This window comes from Gymnogyps californianus, chromosome 21 (genome assembly GCF_018139145.2).
Source record: "Gymnogyps californianus isolate 813 chromosome 21, ASM1813914v2, whole genome shotgun sequence".
Taxonomy (NCBI): Eukaryota; Metazoa; Chordata; class Aves; order Accipitriformes; family Cathartidae; genus Gymnogyps; species Gymnogyps californianus.
Window position 1 is genome coordinate 8,220,150 of NC_059491.1, and position 23,548 is coordinate 8,243,697.

The following is a 23,548-nucleotide window of genomic DNA, read 5'->3' on the forward strand; positions in this document are numbered from 1 at the left end:
TATGCTACTACGTGTGTACTTGAGGAGTAAAAAGCAACTACTTTTGCCTTTAAAGCACTGTCAAATGATTTCCTGGGAATAAACACTTCTTAATACAATTTTAAAACCATTCGGCCTTAACTATACTGACATCGTGTTGAGCACTGGACATTTTTCAGAAGAAAAGCCTTCTTCATACATACGCTAAAACCAAAAAAGCACCAGCTCTGATTCACCTCCAGGTTATTTCAGTCTTCCAGAGGTATAAATGCTTTTTTAACGTAAAGCTGCTGGTAGATCACGGCAAACAGACCCGCAGAATTAATTCCGTCTTCATGTTTTAGAAAAGCATCGCACCTTGCCTTAAAAAAACCCAAACCTGGCACTATTTTTATGCCCTACATCCCTGGCAGCTCTCATTTGTCTGCCATCTGGCCCCACACGTGCCCCATGGACTCCACCCTCGGCCACTCCTTACCTTCTGCTCCCCGGGGCCGCTCTCCCTGCCTGCGCGGGCAGCCGGCCCCTAACCTTGCGCTCTGCCCTGCCAAAAGGCGGGTGAGATCATCGCCTCCCTCTTCAAGGCACTGGGTTTTTTAGCGTTACACAAAATGCCATTTGTTGAAATTCCCGATTCGGAACGGTTTTGAAACGGTGCATCCTCTCTTATAAACAAATAGAATTGTTCTTGGGATGGGAGTTGCAATGAAAGGCATGCCAAGATACACAGCCGATAAACAATACCTCTTAAGTAAAATTGGGAACATGCGAAGCTTAATATAGAAATTCCATTTATGGCAGATAACGCTGTGGAAGTTTAGTACTTCTAAAAATGGTCACCATTGTCCAAAGAGCGAAATCTAAATGAAAACAGACAGAGCGACCCTAGTTCTCCATCAGAAATAAGTACGTTCATTAAGGGTGTTTTTGAAACAGAATTTCTATTGCCTTACACCTTCTCCAGCATTTTAAAGAAATGACGACCAGATGAAGGGAAGAATAATTTTGGAGGTTGGTTTTGGGTTTTTTTAATATCTTTTTTTTAGACCAACTACAGCAACTGGAAGATGCACACAAGCACTCTGTCAAACCGGAACGGTAGCTGTTATTCTCACGTAAAGGACTACTTAAAATGGAAGGCCTGGGAAAAAAAAAAAGTCATTTCTGTGATCTCAGGCAGCATACATTATAAAAGAGAAGACATCTGATGAGTTGTATGCTAAGGATTAATTTGCCATTTAAAAATGCAGAGAACAGATGGATCTCTTGGCTAGGACTATATTTGGGAATTACTTCATTTTCTGCCCACATGCAAATAAAAATACAACTAAAAGTAGAACTTTCTGTGAATTTCACATGGGTAAAAAACACTTAAGTCACGAAAATAAAAAAAAAAAAAGACAATCTTTGTATGAAACAGGTAAAGTGCCACAGCCTAGTGAATGTATATCATGTTGGCGGGGAAAATGTGTCTTTACATTTGTCAAGCAACTATATAGAGTAACACCAGCCTTAGAAATAAAAAAAAAACAACAAAACAAAACTAAAAAAACAGTATCATACAACAGAGTGGGTTTTGTGTTTGTCTCTTAAGAGTAATTTCTGAAAAAGCGCCCTATTGTAATTTAAGTCAGCAGTATTTGTTATGATTTAGTGATTGAACCTCCATGTGGTCCGAAGTCCAGGGACTCCCCAAAAAATCCTGGGACAGTTCCATCACACTAACTAGAGACTGTAAAGCAAGGGTGAGGACTTAGATGTTTGGGGGAAAAATGCAAAAGTAGGGAAAAATGCAAAAGAAAAATGCCTTACGCCCTCACAACTCCCCGGCTCAACTGCCTTTTACATCCTTGGCCTCCATACCACATGACAGCGGCAGCATATAGTGACCAGGGCTGGGAAAGGAGGAGCAGCGTGAGGCAATTCAGCTGGTACGCTGGAGATTATGGGACAGAAGAAAAGTCCTCTGAGGAATTCCCACACGCAAAGCCTACGTGCCCCACCTGCGTGCCTCCCTTACGGGATTTAGTGCTTACGGAGAGCAGACTTTAAAACCTCCAAACCATAGCAGCACAGCGAGGCATAGTCTGTAAGCCACACATACAGCATTAATTAAGCATCTTCCTTTTTTCACATGTGATTTCTAAAAGTTACAGGGAAACTGCATATTAAAAAGCAAACCCAACATAAACTCCCTCTGAAATAACTGTTAGATAGCATCTATTTGTTTCTCCTCTAACAACACAACAAGCCATTCCTCGCTTCCCTCCGCTTCAAAACAAACAAACAAACAGAAAACTTACAAGCCAGCATTTACCCAGCAAAGCCCCGACCAGCGCAGGACGTCTTCGGCGTATTCCCGGACTCTGAAATAAGGATAAACACAGCTCCACGCGCGTTTAGAAAACGAAGAGGCATAGAAAATTTGTACTAACCCAATAGCTTCCTTTCTGTGACTATTCATCCTTTGCAATCCAGACAACAGGACATACCAGGCAGTAAACAAACATTGAAGGGAGGGACTAACGTCAAACCAACTCTGTAAATCTTACATAATTTGAGGGTTTGAGATCTTGCAGCAACCTCTTACCAAACGAGGTGTCAGATGATACAAGGAGGTCAAACCTGTAGCAGCCGGAATAAGTAGGGCACTTTGCATCTCTCCATCAGCCCAGCCCGGCACCATTTGTCCGTGGAGAGCCGGTGCTGTTCATTCTTGGGAATTCACTTTCAGGAGGAGAACAGTGCCTTTCTTTCACACGTTATTGCGCTAGAAAAGCTTTCTACTCTCAAACGGATGAAAGATAACAAAATACGTGGATGTCCTTATTGCCAGGATCTGCTGGAGAGGTGCCTTAATTACTCTCCTGATTTCTAAAGGGTTTGATGAGGTTTTCATATCTTTGCCCAGGTGTAAAGATGATGAAGATTTCTGGGCATCTGTGGAGAATATAAGGCAACTGTGGAAGAAATGAGGAGACGGCCCTGAAAACCACTTCCCTCTCGTAGAAAGGATTCTCCAAAAGGTACTTTTGCTGCCATCCTAGATTTCTGAGTGTCTTCTAGCCAAAATCATCGCCTTGAGCTACATAAAGCAACCGCACACTGAACCCCGGACATTTTTCGAAGAGAAGTATTTGAAAGGCTCCACATTTCACTTCTCCGAAGAGGAGAGAGGACTCGTGGTTGGAAGGAGATGGGGTGTTTGTTTCTGAAACCCAGCAAGCATCGGGAAACAAAAGAACAGGTCCCCTACCTTTGTTACAGGATTCCTGCGAGACGGAGGGATGCACAGAGAAGTCTTGTTTCTTAATGTCACGCACACTAAAAGGGCTATTTTTGTTCTTGCATTGGGCACTTAATAAATAATAATGCAAGGTTTTCTTTTTTTTTTTTTTTTTTTTTTTAAATTAATACAGCATCTACATAGTACACATCTCCCTCTTCCTCCTTCTGGAAACTCAGCTTTTCCTTCCCTTAAACACAACAGGCAGTGATGCCTTTTGATTTTAAAAAATTAGTACTACGTCCTGGCACATATAAATTGTTTCTCCTCTATACAACTTCAAAGCCTTCACTTCTCTCAGAGTCTGTGATTTTCCACTCGTAAATGTGCTGCATCCTCCTCTCCGAGCAGCATTACCGGCTGACCGTAATGATCTGGAGAGGGATATCTAATCGCCCGCTAAGAAGCTTTCACGCTTAAAACCTTCATGCCATCATTAGTGGTTTCGGCACTTGCGACGTCGTGGACGGACTACACTTGATGCTTGGACATTAAGGGCAAACCTAAGTGCATCAGTTACACGGTTAATTCAATGGGCAAAGATTGAGGGACGATATTCTCTTTTTTTCCCCAATAAGGTTTATTTACCATTAATTCACATCCCTGGGACCTTAGTTTAAGCACAGCATGTTCTACCTAAAGTTGTTTTTAAGATTAATGCCCAGGTCTCACAAATATGAAGAGAGCTGTTCTCCTGGCCCTTAGGTTTTAAGGGGAAGGTTCTCCTCCCGAAGATATTACAGTGCCTGCATCCACACCTCTGGCAGAGCCAGAAACATCCTCTTTGGGAAAAAAACCCAAATCGCCGTATTTGCAAGTCCGACCTCAAAGATGTGAAGGGACGCTCTGTCTACACTTTAATGGAAACACGTATGACTGAACACAGGCGGCGGCTGGATTTTTCCTTTGATCATTGTAATCACTGGTATTTTTTCAGGAAGCATTCAATACAGCCTTCCTCTTTTACTATTCATCCCTCCACGTGAACATTCATTAGAAATTATTAAACTGCCCATTATTCCAAAGGTCTTTATGACGGGAATCCTCTCCCCCACCTTTCGGTGCCTGTAATGTATGTGTCTCCATCTGAGCTGTCTAGACTCCATCATCAGTGCAGACAAGCAGGCACTTCTAGACTAGGATCCCTCTCATCTATTTTAGCCATGATTCACATCCAAGTTGTATTTCTCCCGAAGAAAGGGAAATCTGGACCATTCACGCAGAAGGAGGCACCCAACACAGCCTATCGCACTGTTTTGTTTGGCTTTTTCGGTTGATTTCCCCTTGCTCTTTTGGCGTACAGCAGGAAGAGAACAGGAGGCAGATTTCTTCCTGCCTTCAGGATCCCTCAGACTTAAGCCTGGCTTCTGAGAAGTAACGCGGGCAGCTTCAACTTCCCTGACCTCAGCTAATTCTTTCCTTCCCTCAGCCTACTCAAGATGATTAAGCAAAATACTTGGAAGGAAATCAAAGCCTTAAAAACGCAATTAGAAGTGACCATTTTGTTAATACGCGCGCGCACAACCCCAAAGTCAAACCCAATCCACCAACAGCACCAGACCTTCCCCGGGCTGCAGCACGCCCGCGGGAAGAAAATCCATTTTTAGCAGCTCCTGCGGGCTTAACGAACAAGCCAATGCAAAACTCGGGAGGACGACGTCTCCCCCGACACTGGCGGGAGCAATGCCTTCCATACAGCTAGGGTTTTTCCAACCGTTCCTAAAAAAGGCCATTCCGAAACCCTGAGATTGCCAAACCTCACACTAGACACCAGCTCCTGCAGACCTGCAGCTGTCCACAGGTGACTTAGAAATGGTTTTTTTAAAACACTGCAGGTCTTCCTCCCCCAGCAGAGGATAAGGCAAGTTCACATGAAGTTCTGGATTTAACTGCCAGCAATCCTCATATTTGCTAACAAAGACTCTGATCCAATTGCAAGAAGCCTTTACAGCATTAAAAAAAAAAAAAATCATCTCTTTAACAGAATGCAAAACAATAAAGTCATTTGAGACAATCAAAATAGTTAGCATTGTAATAAAACAGAGGTATTTTTCTAGGACCCCTTTCCATTTGCATCCATCCCCAACACGATGTATTTTTAAGACTCTTTTCCTGAAATTAATTTGGAAAAAGATAGAAATCTTTCTCTGCCTGTAGAGGCAAACAAATCAAATGCACTTGGAAAAAGCAGCAGCAGCAGCAGCAGTTGTTAAGCTTCTGGGCCCTGCTACAGAAACAAAGACTGACAGACCAGATTTAGATAAACACCTACTTCTGCATATTTAGGAAGAGCCTTAATTGCTTTGTCATTTAGAGCCAGCAATTACCAACTATTATTGGGAGCACTGCGGGGGATGGAGGAGGTTATTAATTGCAGCAAAACGTCCACTTTTTTGGGCAGCTCATGCAAAGAAAACTATGTATAAAATAAACACTTGACAATAATGTTTTAAAGGATTTTATTGTATATGCATATAAAAGATAGGGGGTGGGTTCTTCCAGAGGGGCTAGCAATGTTGAAATTTCTATTTTATTTCGCAACTGTGTCCTACCTGCTTCATATCATGGCAGTGGTGGTGTTAAAGATGGGGGAGCAGGCTCCAAAGTCACCCCTTTTTGGGGATCTTTGGGGCTCATTCCTCCGGCAGGGAAACCGGTGCTACTTTCTAGATTGGGCAGAGCGTCAGGCGCTGAAGGAAGGTTTCAAAAATAAAAAGCGATCTAAAACTCAAAGGCTGAGACAGAGAGCCCGGTTACCCCCCTCAGACCTCGCGGTTACACTGGCGCTGCTGTTTCACTGCATAACCGTGGCACTTTCCTGCGCTGCGTGAGAAAAAAATCTTCACGCAAGAGCGAAAGCCGCTCCAGCGTTAGGGGCTGGGTTTTGTGTTTTTTTGTTTGTTGTTTTTTTGTTTTTTTTAAAAAAGGTTTTTGTAGAAAGCTGAAGTATTTTTAACCGCCGGGTTTCCAGGGCGGCTGAGGGACGGCGCGGCCGGCCCCGCCCTGAGGGCGGCGCGGCGGCGGGCCCGGCCGGCTCCCGCCGGTTCAGACCGGTTCTCAGGCACAAACACTCCTCTCCCCTACTCCCCCCCCCCCCCGCTCGCTGAGGCGGCCGCCGGCCCTGGGCTGCGCGCCCCCCGCCCTCACAAAGGCACCGCTGCGAAGAAACCACCCGCCTTTCCCTTAAAAACACCCGGGTGAGGCGGCCCCGCCGCCCCGGCCGCCTTGTCTCTACCGTCCTCCCGCCTCCCCTCCCCGACCGTGCCGCCATTACAGCGCCGGGACGGGCTCCCGCCGCCGCCGCCACCACCAAAGGCTATGAGGCGACCTAAAGCGGCGGATTTTCAGAGCGAGATAAAAATCTATTATGCAACGCACATTTTTAATAGATTACTCTAGAGCATACAGATGAGGTAATGCGAGTTGGCGGCCTCCCCCAGGCGCTCTGTCAGCAGCTCGGCGGCGGCGGCGGGGCTCGGGCGGGAGAGCACGGCTTCGCCTCCCTCCGGGCTGAGGTGACTGATGGGCTGTCGCTGGTTCCCGTCCCAAGGGGACGGAGACACCATTTGCTCGCCAGCTGCGAAGAGATCTTAGATCCCGGGCGATATATTACTTTTTTTTTTTTTTCCACAGGAGAATCTATTTATGTGTAAACACCCGTGCGTGTGCATGTACAGGTAGTCTTTTTCGGCTCTTTTTGACAAGGTAGCGTATAAAGGTTTACTTTCTGTATTTTAATCTCTTCAGCACAAAAATATCTCCTCTCTCTTCGAAGCTATCTGAAAATTTTCTGCCTGTGCTCAATTTCAAGAAACTTGATATACTCCCAAGGGTGTAAAAAAAAAAAAAAATATGTTTAAGAGGATGGTCTAGGTTATATTTAGATGAGAAGCAGCACAGGCTGACATGAACAGAAACACAAGAAAGAACAAAGTGAAAATGCTCGACAGTTGGTAACAAAAACCTGAGAGTATCTGAGTTGGATTTTTTAATTTTCCTTTCCCTAATTCACATTTCTCTGTACAGAGAAAACATCAAAGCAGCACACGGCTTTAAGTGAACAAAAGGTAAAGATTAGGTGTTTCACCTGACACTTACAGGATTTACTGTTGCCTTTGTGGTAATTGAAAAGGAGGCTTCCTACTCTCTTCAATTTTTTTTTTTTTTTTTTTAATCTTAGCCTAATTCTTTTTCCCATACAAATAGGAGCGTGCTCAACCCTGTCGTCCTACCAGAAGAGATTTAGAATATTCAGGTGATCTCTACAGTGCAAAATTTATGTGGAATTATTTAACATCAGCAAAGGCCATCTCTCAGATTCTTAAAGACAGAACAGCTACATTTAACCTCATTCTTCCTGATTTTTCAGCTGTCCCCAGCAGAGGCATCTCTCAACCCACTCAAAAACCCTAAATCCCATTCTAAGTCAGTGATTCATCACTTGCTGGCAGACAAACTAAGCGGGAAAGAGGAGATGAAGACAATGGTAGGGAAAGGTTTGCATTATGTAATGCAACTAAATTCACTTTTTTCTACTTTCACTTCAGTTGTTTAAACAGGCTAAGAAAGTCCCCGACAAAACAAAATACACTGCAGCCTCCATGGGAGGTTTCAGGGAGCCTGTTTTTCCCATGATTAAAATTCTCTTGGCAGTATTTCGCATCAGTTTATTTAGAATCATAGAATCGTTAGGCTGGAGAAGACCTTTAAGATCATCAAGTTCAATATTAAGACACATAAAATAACAGATATGTATTCCTTTCCAACTGTGACTCATTGCTCCAGAAAGAATTTCGTCACAAATTAAACAACAATCTCTAATTACTTTATGAAAGCCTTGCCCACTTGTCTTTAGAACTTCAAGTATCACTATCACAACGATCGAAAAAAATCTGTTTTCAGAGTTCTGTATGTGCACCTTCTTACCATCGCTTCAATTCCACACTATGGGAATGACTATCCTCTCCTAAATCCCGGTGAAAATAAAGTCACTTTGCGTCTAAGCTGAAGTTGCTTTTTTAATTCCAGAGCAAGATCTATTTTACATTACGAGCTACAGGAAATTATTCATCTAACTAGTAAATCCTTCAGCATCCTCAACATCAGACAACAGAATAAGCGTTCTTAAAAAATAAACTAAAGAAGAAGGTCAAAGGAAATCTCAGGTCACTTATCTGTAAATTTACAGACACACATGCATGCGGTGTTCACACTTTCACATTCTGGACATCACCTATAGGAAATCAAACACTTCTGCCAGGATTTTGTAAATAAGTTTAAATCCCGTCTCAACAAGGTCCTTCGCCACGTGCCCAGCTTTTAAGAGCAAAACGTCCCGCTGCTCAGTGCCATGTGGTTCAGCACATCGCTGCAGCAAAGCTTTAAAAATAATCGCTAACACATGGAACAGTAAGAAACGTGTCAAGCCATTTGACATCACAAAACTGAATAAAGCAGCACAGGAATTTTTTTTAGCGCGTTAGAACACCTCGACAAGCAGCCTAGAAAAGATCATTTTCCACAAAAAAAAAAGGGGGGGGGGGAGGATTTTTTCCAGGAGGTTGGGCAGGGCACAAACAAAATCTGGTTTGCTTCCTACAGGATCACACAGCTTCCACGCACATTCAGCTTCTCCCATGACGCAGTACAGAGAATACGGTTGCTAATATATCATTTGTGGAGCACATTCGAATCAACAAAACAGAGAAATTAAGGCTTCTGGTGGCGGAAAATTCAAATAAAATTTTCGAGGTTTTTTACTGTTTCAAGGCGATAAAAAAAAACCCCAATGACCCTTTTCCATACCACGGGTGGGGAACGAGCCATCTCACGTTAAGAAGACTTCACAACACAAACTCTTCCTCAAACCCGCACAGGTGACGCCATCCGAGCAAGAGGCTCCTGCGGAAAGCATTCACATCCACCAGCTTCCCCACCTCAGCCCGGCGGGCAACTTCTGGGAGGCCACAGAATACACCACCTAAAGCCCTGCTTCAGAGAATACGGTTTATTTTTACTGCGTTCTTTTTGGTCTTATCTTCGGAATTACTCCTCTGCAGCTCCCATTACAAATCCCCTGTAAAGGCCTCCAAATATACATTTAAAGCAAAGCTTAGCTGAGTTCCAATGCAACAAACTCCAAACCTTTATGAAATAAAGGCTTTTTTCTTTTTTTTCTTTTTTTTTTTTTAAAAAACAATCAGCAGAGCATCTTTCCTCACGTTACTGTCCAGGAAAATCACCTCCATTTAATGAAAGTCTTATTTACTTCACACAGCTCTTTGAAAACCACAAGGAACGAAGCCCAAACTTCTCCTTTGCCACCTTTCTGCTCATTTTTCACAGCAGCTGAAGGACAGTGCCACGCACAAAAATCCTCAGAAGTATTTAACAGCCAGGAGTTTCCACAGGCTCCAGCGTTTGCCCCCAAGCATCCACAGGAGCGTGGGTAAGAGACCCACCTCTCTAAGCGAACACAACTTGTTTTGCCTTTTCCACCCTGCCAGTTGAGAGACAGGCAGGACGAAGACTCAAGTGACAAAGTTCTTCAAGACATACCATTTCAGAAGAATTCAGTGTCATAAAGACCTTAATAATTTCACAGCTTCACAAAATCGGCCATTTCCACTCACAATAAAGCCATAAGAGGATCTCCAGTTTGCTAAAATCCCTGAGAAATACTACGGAAATTGCAAAAAGTAATTCTTTCTCAGACAATAACAAACCGTCCTTAGTTATTCAAGATAAATCCCGCTCTAGAAATGAAAGCTATGTAGGGAATTTGGTAAATCAATCCGGGGATGACACAACCAGAATTTACTACCCCGGGTATGGAGATGCAAATAAATTTCTGCCTGGTCTGGGTTTGTGAAACCTGAATGTATCACACAGCGAGCGGGAGCACCTTACCACTAAAAAAGGGGCGAGGTAGCTTTCGCTCACCACCGGGTACCAGGGGTTACATATTTACATTGCTAAATTCAAAGTGTGTTACAAATTAAACAGAAAAGTTCGCTTTAAAAGACTTCAAGGCCAGGTGGGATTTTGCTTTACAAAGTAAAGATAGGGTTACATGTTTATTAATATCTAACTTATTGCTTAGAAACCTGTAGAACTCCTTTCTGATCCTTCAAAATGAAATATACTATCCAGCAGATTCCATTACTTGCTCTATTGAATTTGAATTTACTGTATTAATAAGAAAAAAGAACTTTATTTCCCTTTCCTACCAGAGTATCATCTAGTTTTCCATTACTACAACTAGAAATTGCCAAGAAAATGCAATGCTAAAGCACAGCAGATGCTGCTTATCTTCTGATTAAATCTTAAGGCTTTGTTCCAGTGGGATCATATTTAGTCCTCTCAAATTCAGAACAGTATTTCATCCCGTCTCGACATCCCAACAATGACATTTTATAAATATTACGAGTTTCTTGGACTCCCTTCTATCCATTCGGCAACGAGCAAAGGAGTCCCAGAAGAGAGATTCCCCCCCCTTCCTGCCTGGCATTTTTTTTTAAACCATAAATGTAACCAGGCCTCCTTTCAATTCATCTTCTCTAGGGTTTTTTTTGGAGACCTCTGGAAGTCTCACCGATTTTTTTAAGCTGTAATAAGTGTGAAAATCTTTGACAAAGGGTTGTCTTTATCTAAGTGTTAAGATCTGGTTGAGAGAGAGGTGTTAGAAATAAACAAGCCTTTAAAGCAGCCTAAAAGTAGTCTCAAATATTCTGGAGGTGCCTCTCTCTCCACCTGCTCTCCAGCCAAAACAGGACCTGGATTTCTGAATCCAGGAGGAGAAAACAAGAATTAAAACAATTAAATAAATCTCTGCACGGTTCTTTAGACATCGGGGGGGTGGGGATATCAGAAGAGGAGAAACTAATTTCGTCATCTTCACTTCTGCACACTCTCCCCAGTATCAGCCCATCTAACCCTTCCAGAAGGTCCAATGTTCAAGCAAGTAAGATTTTATGAGAATTACTACCTTGATTAGAGAGTTACCAGTGGTAAAATTCCATTCATAGTGATAATCGAACCCGAAGTATTTATTATACTGATAGACCTATTTACTTAATGAATATTTTCAGTTTTGGAAAAGAACTGGTATGCAAAGGCAACGTTTCCAACTCTGCAAACCCTTCTGAAGAGCAGAGCTCTTCACCAAACAGAGTGTAAAACATTTATGGGTACAATGGTAGCTTCTTGGTTTCCACTCTTCGGGTGAATTTACTCTTGAAAAGCTAAGTATCTGAGAGGCATTTCAACAGGAATTTTCGAATTATTAAAAGAAATCCAGCGATTAGCTCTAGCACTCTTTTTCCCCCCCGTATGTAGTTTATAAAGCCACACAAATTCAGAACTATCGCGGCTATTACACAACTGAGGACATGGGTGTATCGCTGGGAAATGCGTACTTGGATTTATTATTTTTCTTAAATTTTTCCAAGTCTACAATTTTTGCTGCGAGGCAACAGGGGAAAAAATGGGAAGGCAACATATCAACCTTTTAAATGTCAGCGGCGACAGGGAACGAGAGGAACCTGAACAACACCACTCATCATTTCCCAAAGTATTTTAAAATGTGTCCTGTAAAGAGCAGCTGACCTTAAAATTTGCTTATTCCCTCACTTAAGCAAATAAGAGAGTTACCCCATTCTCCAAGCACGCAGGCAGCAGCCAGGGGTGCAGCAAGGCCTCGTGTCCGTACATCCCCGCTTTGCCTAGCTAGCGCCTTACGGACGCTGCGCAGATCCACCATGGAAAATAATTAACGACGGCAACAGCATTCCCCTCGGATCTGTTTCGTGCCAACTTAGCCTTTTTACATTTCACGCCGGTTTACTTCTACATCAATGAATAACGCTTTGCCACGAAACACCTTCTATTTTCACAGCCCGGGCTCGCAACTCCTCGCCGTGCCTCGGAAAACGACCCGCAAAACCCACGGGACGGTCACTTTGGGTCGGGCAACAGCTTGCAGTGGCCTTACCTGTCGCTGCTGGTACTGCTGCTGCTGCTGATGGAGTCGCTGCTGGAAGATCTGCTCCTGGATCCGCTGCCGCTGGGGGAGCGGGTGGGTCTGGACGCCTGGCTGGCCAGCCTCTGCGGGGACTGGGTCCTGGACTGGGACGAATGCGGCGACCGACTCCTGCTGTGCTGGTAATTCCTCTCTGGCCTTCTGCCTCGTACCTCCCGTGTAATATCATCCCTGTAGATATCCCTGTGTACCACACTGGGCAATGTAAACTGCTCCCGGGCCCTAGGTTCGTAACGGGGGTCGTGAGCATCAAAACGGTTTGGACTTCGACTCCGAGAAGTATAATAGAGCCCGTGTTGTAAAGTCCGCTCTCGAGGATCTCTATAGTAATCCTGATCGTAATGTCTCGTCCGATCAAATCCTCCCGTCCCCCGCTCATGGTGTCCATAGGCACTATGTTCATAAGCACGCTCCCTGTTATCTGAAGCCCTGCATTTAGGAAGGGGGAAAAATACTTCATCAGAAAGGGGCAAGCACAACTAAAAGCAAATCATGCAAACATTCACGTCAGCACTGAACTTATTTTTGCGACTGCTTCTCCACTAAACAGCAATAACCTATCAAGCAAACATTGACAAACTTAAAAACATTTTACTTGATTCCAAAGTTATATTCGTATACGATAAAGCTGAGCAATCATTTTATTTTAATCACAGTGTCGGGCTTTCATGACCAGCATCTTGCCTGCACAGGAAAAAAATACTGCTTTCCAGTGCAGAATCCTCATTTAAGTTGTGTTTGGTTTTTTAATTTTTCCTTTAAATTCAGTAAACAAGAAAAACTTCATGTTTGTGGACATCATAATTAACTTTTCTTCCTCCCCCTCCATTTTTGCTTAAGAGCTTCAAAAATTTTTCTGGAATTTGGTAATTACTGGAGCTCTTCTAATTATCCTTCTGCAAAAATGGTATCGCAAATTGGGCTGTAGCCATGAAAGCCTCCGTGCAAAGCATGACCCAGAGGTAAGAAGCTGCTTTCAAAAGGGGTAGCATAACCCATAGAGAAGACCCAGAAAATTAGGGGTTTTCTTGTTGCTGTTCTAAAATATTTCATCCTCTTAGAGGGAATTTTGCTTTTATCAGACTGCTGCACTCGATTCTCGTCAAAGCTGCATACACTAAAGAAACGTCTTGATTACTAGTAATGTCAGAATACTTAAACTGCAAGGGCGCAGGCCCCCAAAAGATACTAAGACCCTAGACAGGGAGTATAAATTAAATTTTTCAGTAGGTGTTTTTGTTTGTTGAGACTGCTATTGTTACTGCAATCACAGAATTTGTATCTGCACAAGCACAGTACTTTCAAGTAGCTAAGGTCCGTTTTGTTTCAGTATTTCAAACATTTTGTACATCAATTGAGAAAGGCTCCATGTTCTAAGAAAGTTAGTGTGCTCTCTCAAATAAAGAGCTAGTAAAACTGACAGATCAAGTTAAAAGAACATTACAAATAGTTTAGTAGTCTCATTTAGACAAGTACCAGGACGGTATGTCTAAGTTATGGCCGCAAAATGAAAGATCAAGAATGATTACGTTGAATGGTTAAAAAATACTTGCAAAATTCTAAATATGTCAGGGTAGCCAAAGTTAATTTAAAAATTTAATTATCCATCTTATGAAGGACATTTCAACCTTTTTTTTGCAGCCTTCTCTCTCGGATTCTTCCTTCAGAATCAATTATTAGTCACTTCAATCCCCTGAATCCTAATAACCCAATTCTGCCTTGTGCTTCCTCCTCCTCTCCTGCATCACAGGCCTGTCTTCTATTTAAAATGGCAGAAATATTTCAGGTATCTTTTATAAACTGAAAATGGGATTTGAATCTTTTTCGGTTAGCATCTCAGGAAGTTCCTTCGAATGAATCACTAGATTCTTAATCCTCTAAATATATTCATCCTCTGTTGTTAAATTATAACTCATTTTCGAGCTTTCTACAGAGCTAGCTCATGTTTTGCCTGCATTTTTTTCTCTCCAATTACATATAAGAAACTACCTAACCCGTGCAACAGAATGTCATCAACTTATATATCCGCCTGAAATTCATTGCTGCCTTTCTAGTTTCATTATCTCTTGCCTGCAACAATGGCATTTTGAAAGATATTTCAGGATCTGACACAGAAACACATCTCTCTCTTTTTTCCCCCTTTTGAAGGACCAAGATCAACAATTTTATAAACGATTGCATTTAGCATCCTACAAAGTGTTAATCAGTGAAAGCTGATTTAATGAGGTAAGAGAAAAAGCAGTATTTTCTAGAGGGTTACTGCTATATAGCTGACATAAAAGAACAAAGTCCTTATCCATGAAAAGGACACAGAAGACAGACAGAGGAGCTAGCAGAGCTGAAAATCTAATGGCTACAGTGCTTTTTTGATTTATCTATTAGTACTAAGTACTACTGGAGTTAGTGGAAAGAGAGGGTTTGACTTGGGTTAGGAGAGGGGCTAATATACACAGGGCAGGACATACCAACCTTTTCCAAGTGTGGAAACACGACCTATATTCCCAATTAAATCTAGGGAGAGAATTGTGAACATAACTTCCCCAATTTTGGCCCCTCTTACAGGGGTAATCCACCTTCTTAATGGGCAAGGGTGTCAAATGATATTTTAGATGAACCAACAAGGTAAAAAAAAAAAAAAAAAAAAAATCTTAGTGACAAGACAAAAAAAAAATTCCACTGGAAGGAAGTAGTCCCAGACTGAAACCATAACTCTGAAACCCCCAGACTTCTTTCTTGAGACAGTAGGCACTTAAATAGATCCATTATTTTAATTTCCAGCCCTATGTCTGAATCAAGCAGCTGGTAGAAGATCACCCAATGCACGAGGGCACTCATCGCTGCTGGCCAGCAGGCATCCTCTAGCCGCCTTTGTAACCATCCAGCCCAGTCATTTTTCACTGGCGTATCCACAAACTGGTATTAGCACCACGTCCTTAAAACTAAAGTATGTTTAATGTGGAGTAGCAAAGAGCTTTTTAAGAGACTAGATAGTAATCCACTCCCCATGGCTACTGGCGTCTTGACTGTATACCATCCAATAAATTCAAGGCAGTAGTTCTTATCCCAGCATTAAAAAAGAACACTATAATTTCCAAAATTTAGTAATGTCCATCATCTCTTTTTGCCAATACCATCAGAAAGAATAATCCCAATAACTTGGAAATGATGTAGATCCAAAATGGAAACATCACAAGCTGCCTTCGGTCTTCTCCATCCAAGCGTTATTTCCATGGCTAAGTGTTGTCTGTAGAATCCAAGGGGACGTATCATTAAAGTCTACTAGAAATTTTGTGGTGACAATCCAATTAACATACCAACTGCGTATAGTGAGAACTGAGAACTAGGCATCAAGCTTTCACAGAATTTTAGGTTCTAGTATTCCGAAGATACTCCATAGACAACTTCACCACATGTTGTAGAGTAAGATAGCTCCATCTGGCAGCAGGGATACATCCGAGCAAGGCCTTAATGTTATCCAAGAAATGGAATCATTACTTCTAGAAAAGAGTAACTCCAATATCGATGCTGGCCAAAGGAAATCTTCCATCTTAAAACCACCTTATTTCAAGTGTAGATATCCAACCAGCTGCAGAAAACATCCTCTATGGATCCACAAGGTACCAGCCACTGGGATAGAAATCACTTCCGTTTCCAACCCAAAATAGGAAACATAGATAATTCCCAAAATTTTAAATCCATCTGGGGGCCCTAGATACGAGTTTGTGTTTCTCACCATATCAAATACAAAATACCTGCCTAGAGAAACCTTGGAACTTACCCATCAAGTCTCCGCTCATAACGTCCTTCCCGTGCATGAAGCGATGGTGGGGGCCATAAGTGGGCCCCCCACCACCTCCTCTGAACCCAGAAACCTCTCTACTACGAGATGCTATGGAAACTGTATCATCCAATCCCCGAGCAGCACTGGGAATGGTTCCTGGTTCATTATAATCCGTCCGTAGGTCTCTATCTCCCATTTTGTTGACAGAGTTGTGTGCCTTCTGCGCACTTTTGATGTCCACAAAATCCACAAACGCTGCCACTCCGCCTTCCGACCCCCTCTTAGGGAGTATTTTGACACTTTCGACACGTCCATATCTGGAAGAAAAGCAAAGCAGAGCATATATATTAGTGCTGGTAGAAAAAGACCGCATTTAATAACATTGCATCCTGCAAAATCAACATCAGAAACCGTTCGCCCTTCCCATACGGCAGGAAAATCAATCTCAAAGCACGGCAGAGGTTGGAAGACGCGTTTTCAAAAAGAGGGAAAAAGCCATTTGTAGAGGGGAAAAAGCCATTTAAACTTTCCATCGTTATATTTAAAACGCCTCTCTTTTGGTTAGCCTACCATGAGATCGCCCTTTTTATAATAACAGAGCAACAGCAGCTGAAGAACTAGAAAGGTATTCGCAATTAGAGCAGCCCTTCTCATTTTTAATCTGACGAGCAAGACATAATTAAAACAAAATTGTGTCACAACAAGTAAAAATAAAGACATCCTGACAATTTTCTTAAGAAAAAAATGACCTTGACGCAGCAATTCCACTACTCCGATCTATATTTAATCCATTAGCGCTAGAACAAGAGTCTTTGTTCTGATCCTCGTTCCTGATCTCAAACCCATTTATTTACGACAGCCTTGCAGGACACTTTTGAAGTGTGGCCGACACAGGCACCCCCGGCGCGGGGTGCTTCTGGGGTTCAACTTTACATCCCCCGCCGGGGACCAAGCCGCACAACAGGCACGCTGAGGAAAGCTGACAGGAACGTGACGCCACCCTACTTAATGTATGTCAAGTAATTGCAACACAGGCACTTACGGGTGAGTAAATGTCTACATAAAAAAAAAAAAAACGGGTTTGTGCACACAAGAAAACATGATGTAAAAATGTTTTTAAATAACTTGCATCAACTCATAGCAGAAAGGATAACACAGGAAGTATGAACACAGCAACGTTTTAAAACAGCCAAGAACTGCAGGTCGCATTTTGGTTGCTCGTTTCTCTCAGCCAAGAGATTTTCAGCAAAACAGGTAAGGGCTTTTAACTGCAGCTGTTAATCCATGACACAAAGAGGCAAAAAGCCTGTTTTTGAATGCACTGACAAACAGCAAAGGGACGCACAAATAAAAAACTCATCAAGAAATATCTGTAAACTCTATGAACTCTATTGCAAAAAATTTTCTATTCACAAAGGCAGCACAATGCTGAACAGATGTAAACAGATCTTAAACAAGAAAAGCTCTTTTCAGCTATACACGTAGGAAAAAGCTAATAGAACTGCCTGTCTGAGGAGCAAACGCTGTCAGAACCTGCATCTGACTCTGTTTGATGCCTGGTTTTCCATACACCTTAAAATTTCATCATTGTTGTTGGATGACTAATCCTTAAATACGATTTGAAAATCTGCCTCGCTGACTGCTGGCTTCTCATTCCAACCTGACCTACTATACTTTATAGATAATCTGGTTTGGATTTAGATCTCATTTTTCTCTGGTTTATACTCCACCAAATGCGGTGCACTGTCCATTAAGGAATATGTGCACAAACAAGAGCATCTTTCTAGTCAAAAAGCACCTTGTTAGGCATAAAAAGGCAAGGTCGCATATGGGACGCATTCTTGCCTCTAAGCTGTCCGGAGCAGAGCTTGCCGCCTTTGTACTTGGGTACAGCACAGTGACGTTAATTCTCGGGAGTTTCCTAACCTGTGATACCAAATTGATGCACTGGTTATTTTTTATTCTAATTAAAAGCTGCAAGGAGCAAATAATGGCGAATGGTACCGCAGGAAAGATACTTCTCGAAGTTTGCACTCTTCTGAAGCTGGATATGGTTATCTTGCCTTGAAGGCAAGATTTAGAAAGACCAGAAAAGTAGAGGATATGGTTAATAAAATCTGTGTGAGGAAAAAAATGGCCAAATTGGATGTAGCACATGTAAACAGAGAAGAAACAGGAAAGGAAGAAGGGGGAAGGAAAACAGGAAAGAGCCTATTTGAAAAAATATTCATGCCATGAATGAAGACAACAAAAAATATGAAAAATAATCAGGTATCCCAGTTAGCATCACCCTTTAACGTGCGTTTCAGTGCCGGTTCTCTACAGACAACAACGGAAAGATGTAATAGGACAGAGTGCTCTAACTCTCATCTCCATTGAGTTTTTCTTCTAAATAATGTAGTTACAGAAGTGACTGGTTAGAACATGTACTTCCCTTTGCTCACTGTTTACACATTCAGTTTCTGGCAACACAAGCGCATACTTTGTCTACAGTCTTCAGGGGAGGGGGGGAATAGTATCTCAGCACTACTCAAAAGACCTAAAAACCTAACTGACCTTCTGACTGCAGTCACCACAGCCTACTTCGTATGAAGTGCCGCCTGCCAGTTACATCAGAAATGGGCTCCAAAAGACTTCCCGCCCACCATCCTGACAATTCTTTTATTTCCTAATTCTGAAATCGTTAACACGTACGTGTTATTATAACATACGCACAGATCTCAATTATTTTTCTTTTGCTGCAGAGGATCCAGAAATGTGTTAAAATGTTCAAATATTCAAGCTAATGCTGCCCAGAAAGCGCAGAAGATACAGAACATCGACGTAATATGCTCCCCGTGCACCAACAAAATCACCCAGCAGACGCACAACTCTTGCAGCCGGAGCTTAATTTTTATATTGGGAAAAGCGTACTTTGGTTGCCATTAATTAAAAAACTAATTTTTTTTTTCTAAATAAGAAAAGGATAGGGGAGGCTACTACTGTATTCCACTGCAGCCATGGTCCTCCATCACCCACTCGGAGATGGCGCGTTTTAATCCGTCCGTTATCCAGATACATAAATATACGCCGCGCTTTGGTGTCCTGCACCGTACCCTTGACGAGCCCTGAGGATAATCTGTGACAATCGTCTTTGCTGAAAGCGAGGGAGGCAGACGGAGGGAGGAGAAAGGGAGCAGAAGCAGGGGGGGGATGAAAGAAAACCGAGAAGGAGAGAGCCCCGAGTATTCAAGGACAGCTGCTGGAAGAGGAAGGTTTGCATTTTCCTTGCCCCAACGTGGTCCTGTGATTACACACATCCTTCGGTCCCCCACCGTGAAGATTAATCTGTCTAGTGATCCGACCCAGCCCCACCCGTTGGCGTCTCTCCGAGCTGCTCCCGTCTTGGCAGATGCTGCCGGGAGGAGGACCGCATCGAGGGGAGAGGAGGGGAGATCTGCAGTGCTGCATCACCAGACGGGTTTACTGCAGCAGAATAATACATTACAAGAAAAAAACCGACGCTTTCTGGAGGGCCGGGGGAGGAGAGGCGGCGATAACGCCCGCGTTTCGTTACGCGGATCGCAAGTTAAGGCAAGATGGAGGCGAACGCGCTCTGAGGAGCAACCTTTGTCCGGATGCCAAGGGCTGGGAAGAGGGGACAAAAGACAAGGGGATGCATCGCCATGACCTTTGGTAACGTTCGCAGAGCGGCTCCTCTCAACCTTCGCCTCATATCTTTATACCTGTGCGTCAGCCTTTTCCAAGAAGGCTGCGTTTCGCAATCGCTGGCAGACCGAACAGAAAACAAAGAGGCGCGTTCGCTCAGCTCCGAATCCGCAGACCCTAGCGAAAACAAGGCTTTTTAGTGCCTCTTCCCGTCTGCAACTCATGCCGATTAATCATTAGCTCCATATTGTAACAAAGGCGGCCGAGGCCGTATTTTCGGAGGGGTTTACAGTTCAACCAGAAGCAGGAGACGAGGACATGCGAATGCTGTTATGTCACCGAGCCCCTCCACCAGCACAGCACGATCGCAGCACCCAGCTGTAAACACAAATCTAGCGGCCCTTTCAGAAAAAAAAAGTTGCTCGATAATCACTGCTCGAACAAAGCCACGCTAATCCAGCTTTTCAGACAAAGAAAAGGAATTCATAATTTAAGCATTATCGGTTTATTCACTGTAGATGAAAGCACCTCTATAATCAAGCAGCTGAAATGTCTCTGGGCTCTTGGCATGGCTGCTCGGCATGTTTCTCTCGCTCTCCAGCCCTTCCTCCTCCCCAGCTCTTCCTCCCGTACCGGCAGACAGCGCGGCCGGGTTGGGAAACGCAGCCTCCGCCAATGCAAGGCCGGGCTGGTTCCTCCTCCCCAGGGGCGACATGTCACCCAGACACAGCCAAAGTCATCCCTCACCCCCCAACTTTCCCTACACCGGGGTACCTGCACCCTCAGCACCCTCGCCTTTCCGTTTCTAATTAACCATTTCATCTCGGGTGCTTACTCCAAACATTCATTTTTCTGCACAGTCTCTGCTCTTCCCAAGCAAAAGCATTTTAAAGAAAGGATGGACTAGGAGAAAGTCAGCCAGAAAATGTTTAGTAAGTGAATGTTACCATTTAGCTGCAATATTTTATAAACTCATTAGGATCTTTACAGGATGAAATATATGCGATAGGAAAAGGTAGGTCAAAATCAGGGAGATTTGCTTTTTTAATTTAAACCACATCCCACTTTAAATCATATTACCTCCCATTTCTCATGTTGAGCTCCCCTCGAGCTTGTGAAGACCTTTTATACCCAACCATTTTCATTACTGCAGAATTCCACAGGTCAGCTACATCCCAGTCTAAAAAACTTGACCATATTTTTATTTACAAGCCTGCACAACGCTACGCTCCAGATACTACTAAATGCAAGACACACTGCAACATCAAAAATAACGCAGGAGGTTTTTGTGCTTGTTTCTGCACCGCTCATTAAGAGCATGATTTGACAAGACGTCCTGATACAGCAGGACATCTGAATATTTTGGATTCATTTGGATTCACTTTTGACTAAAGCCAGATATCTTTAGCCATCTGAAAAGCATGGGTGATTTTTCCGTGCCACGCTTAAACTCCTTCCTCCTCCACCATTATATAACCCAGGCAAGCCCCGGCCTGCATTACTCAGTAAAACGCTCGCACAGCTTGAAGCTTTTCCTGGCCAATCGCATTCCTCTTGCTTTGTTGTTATTTCATAACAAAATAATGTGACCTGAAATAATACTTACCCAGATGTCTGCGCCTCTTCTCCTTATTCATAACTCCAAACAAGTCCAAATCCCCCATGCTAGGGGCTACTCTAGTCCTGTATTCCCCCCGGCACAAAGCAGATCTGCTCCAGATAGAGGCAAGTGCAAGACCTGCAAATACTATAGCTGCCATAAAGCAGGTTGCCATCACCAGCTCCATAGGGGTTGTTAGCCAGGCTGCTCAAGTCTGTTCAACTCCATTAACATCTCTTCTGGGGTCTTCTGCTATCGCGGACATTCGTTTCACAGTCTAAGAACTTGGCCCACCGCAACAGCACACGCATCTACTTCCCATCCATATAATACACAAAATAACACGCCAGAAGAGCAGCAAAACCCACTGCACTGCAGTCTTACCAGCAGCAGGGCACCAAGCCATGGTGACAGCTATCCTGAAGAAATCCTGCTCAGGGTTAAGCACCAGCTTCCAGTATCACCAGCTCACGACATGAAGTGCACGGTGAGCGTCTCCCTCCCGTACCACCACCAAAAGCGGTGTTTAAGATTCACCGCTGTAGAAGTTCCTAAGCCAGCAACACAAAGGGACTTGTGTCTTTACGCGGGCATTTGCAAAGAATAAGGCACTGTAACTGATCACAATGAGGGCATTACTATAATAAATAAAATATACCATATAATCGTTATAACATGCTTGACCTAAGAAAATTACATACCACCATGTTCCGTGCTTCATATTCACTATAGCCACATACTTTACTTTGCCACGAAAAATATTTACATACTTCTAAATTTTTTTTAGAAAGGGAATTTCGTATCAAGAGTGCTACAAGACGGTATTTCACCACCTTCAGACCTGAGCGGCACAAGTCTTTGGGATTACACTCTGCTTCAAGGAATGCAGAGTATCAGCTCAAAATCTGACAATATCATCATGTGCCTAGCATGGAAGGAAGACTTGAGAGCTTACAGATACAGAAGAACAAAGGTATCTAAACAAAAAGCACTCAAATAATGCACAGACTGCATTATTGGGTTTGGGTCCTATCATAAATACAGTAACTGTTCTATAACAGACAACAAAACCAAAGACAGACCATGAAGAAGCGTGTGCACAGGGCTGGGATGAAAATGATGCAAGTTAATTGAAATGTATCTTGACAGAAACAACAAGCAGAATTCCAGAGTCCTGGAAAACTACACTTAAAATCAACTTTAACAAACGTGGGGAACTGTCACCCGATGAGCCGCAATCGCTTGTCTTTGCAGGACTGTCACTCAACCCTGGAGAATTTGTCAAACGATATCTCAAATGCTTAACGACAAATATGGCAATGTACACACGGCCGCTGGCCTTCGCTAGCAGCTGCGCTTAAGGCAGGCCAAAAGCAGTATTTACTACGAACAACTCGATGCGATGTCTCATTACTGAGGGCCTGATCCAAAGCCGGCTGAAGGCAGGAGCCTTCATTCTCAAGGGCCTCCAAACACCTGACCTTCCCCCAGTTTTCTGAAGAAATAGGTTTAAGTGACAAAACCCACTAGGACGAGGGTACCAGCACAAAGGCTGCCAGCAATGTATGGAGCACTTCCAGCAGCCTCTAGAGGAGACTGAATGTATGGTATTGGCTCTCCTTATCTCCAGCTGCTACACTGCGTTAAAGACAGCTAAAAATAAAACAAATTAAATGCCTCTCTAATTCTACCTTTCTTGGCACAAAATTACAGAATCATAGAATCACTTAGGTTGGAAAAGACCTTCAAGATCATCGAGTCCAACCGTTAACCAAGCACTGCCAAGTCCACCATTCTAACCATGTCCCTAAGCGCCATGTCTACACATCTTTTAAATACCTCCAGGGATGATCACTCAACCCCTTCCCTGGGCAGCCTGTTCCAGTGCTTGACAACCCTTCTGGTGAAGAAATTTTTCCTAATATCCAATCTATAGCTCCCCTGGCGCAACCTGAGGCCTTTTCCTCCTGTTCTATCGCTTGTTACCTGGGAAAAGAGACCAACAACCCACCTCACTACAACCTCCTTTCAGGTAGTTGTAGAGAGCAATAAGGTCTCCCCGAGCCTCCTTTTTTCCAGGCTAAACAACCCCAGTTCCCTCAGCTGCTCCTCATAGGACTTGTGCTCTAGACCCTTCCCCAGCTTCGCTGCCCTTCTTCAGACGCGCTCCAGCACCTCAATGTCTTTCTTGTAGCAAGGGGCCCAAAAGTGAAC

The 23,548-nt window shown here is 43.3% G+C and overlaps 1 protein-coding gene across 1 annotated transcript in view; it reads right to left on the bottom strand.

Annotated features, from left to right (window-relative positions):
* SPEN (spen family transcriptional repressor) overlaps positions 1-23,548 on the bottom strand; it is a 70,169-nt gene that overhangs the window by 31,801 nt on the left and 14,820 nt on the right. Inside the window, 3 exon segments of the mRNA XM_050909466.1 lie at positions 12,258-12,734; positions 16,084-16,138; positions 16,141-16,403. Of these exon segments, the coding sequence (XP_050765423.1) occupies positions 12,258-12,734; positions 16,084-16,138; positions 16,141-16,403 (795 nt within the window).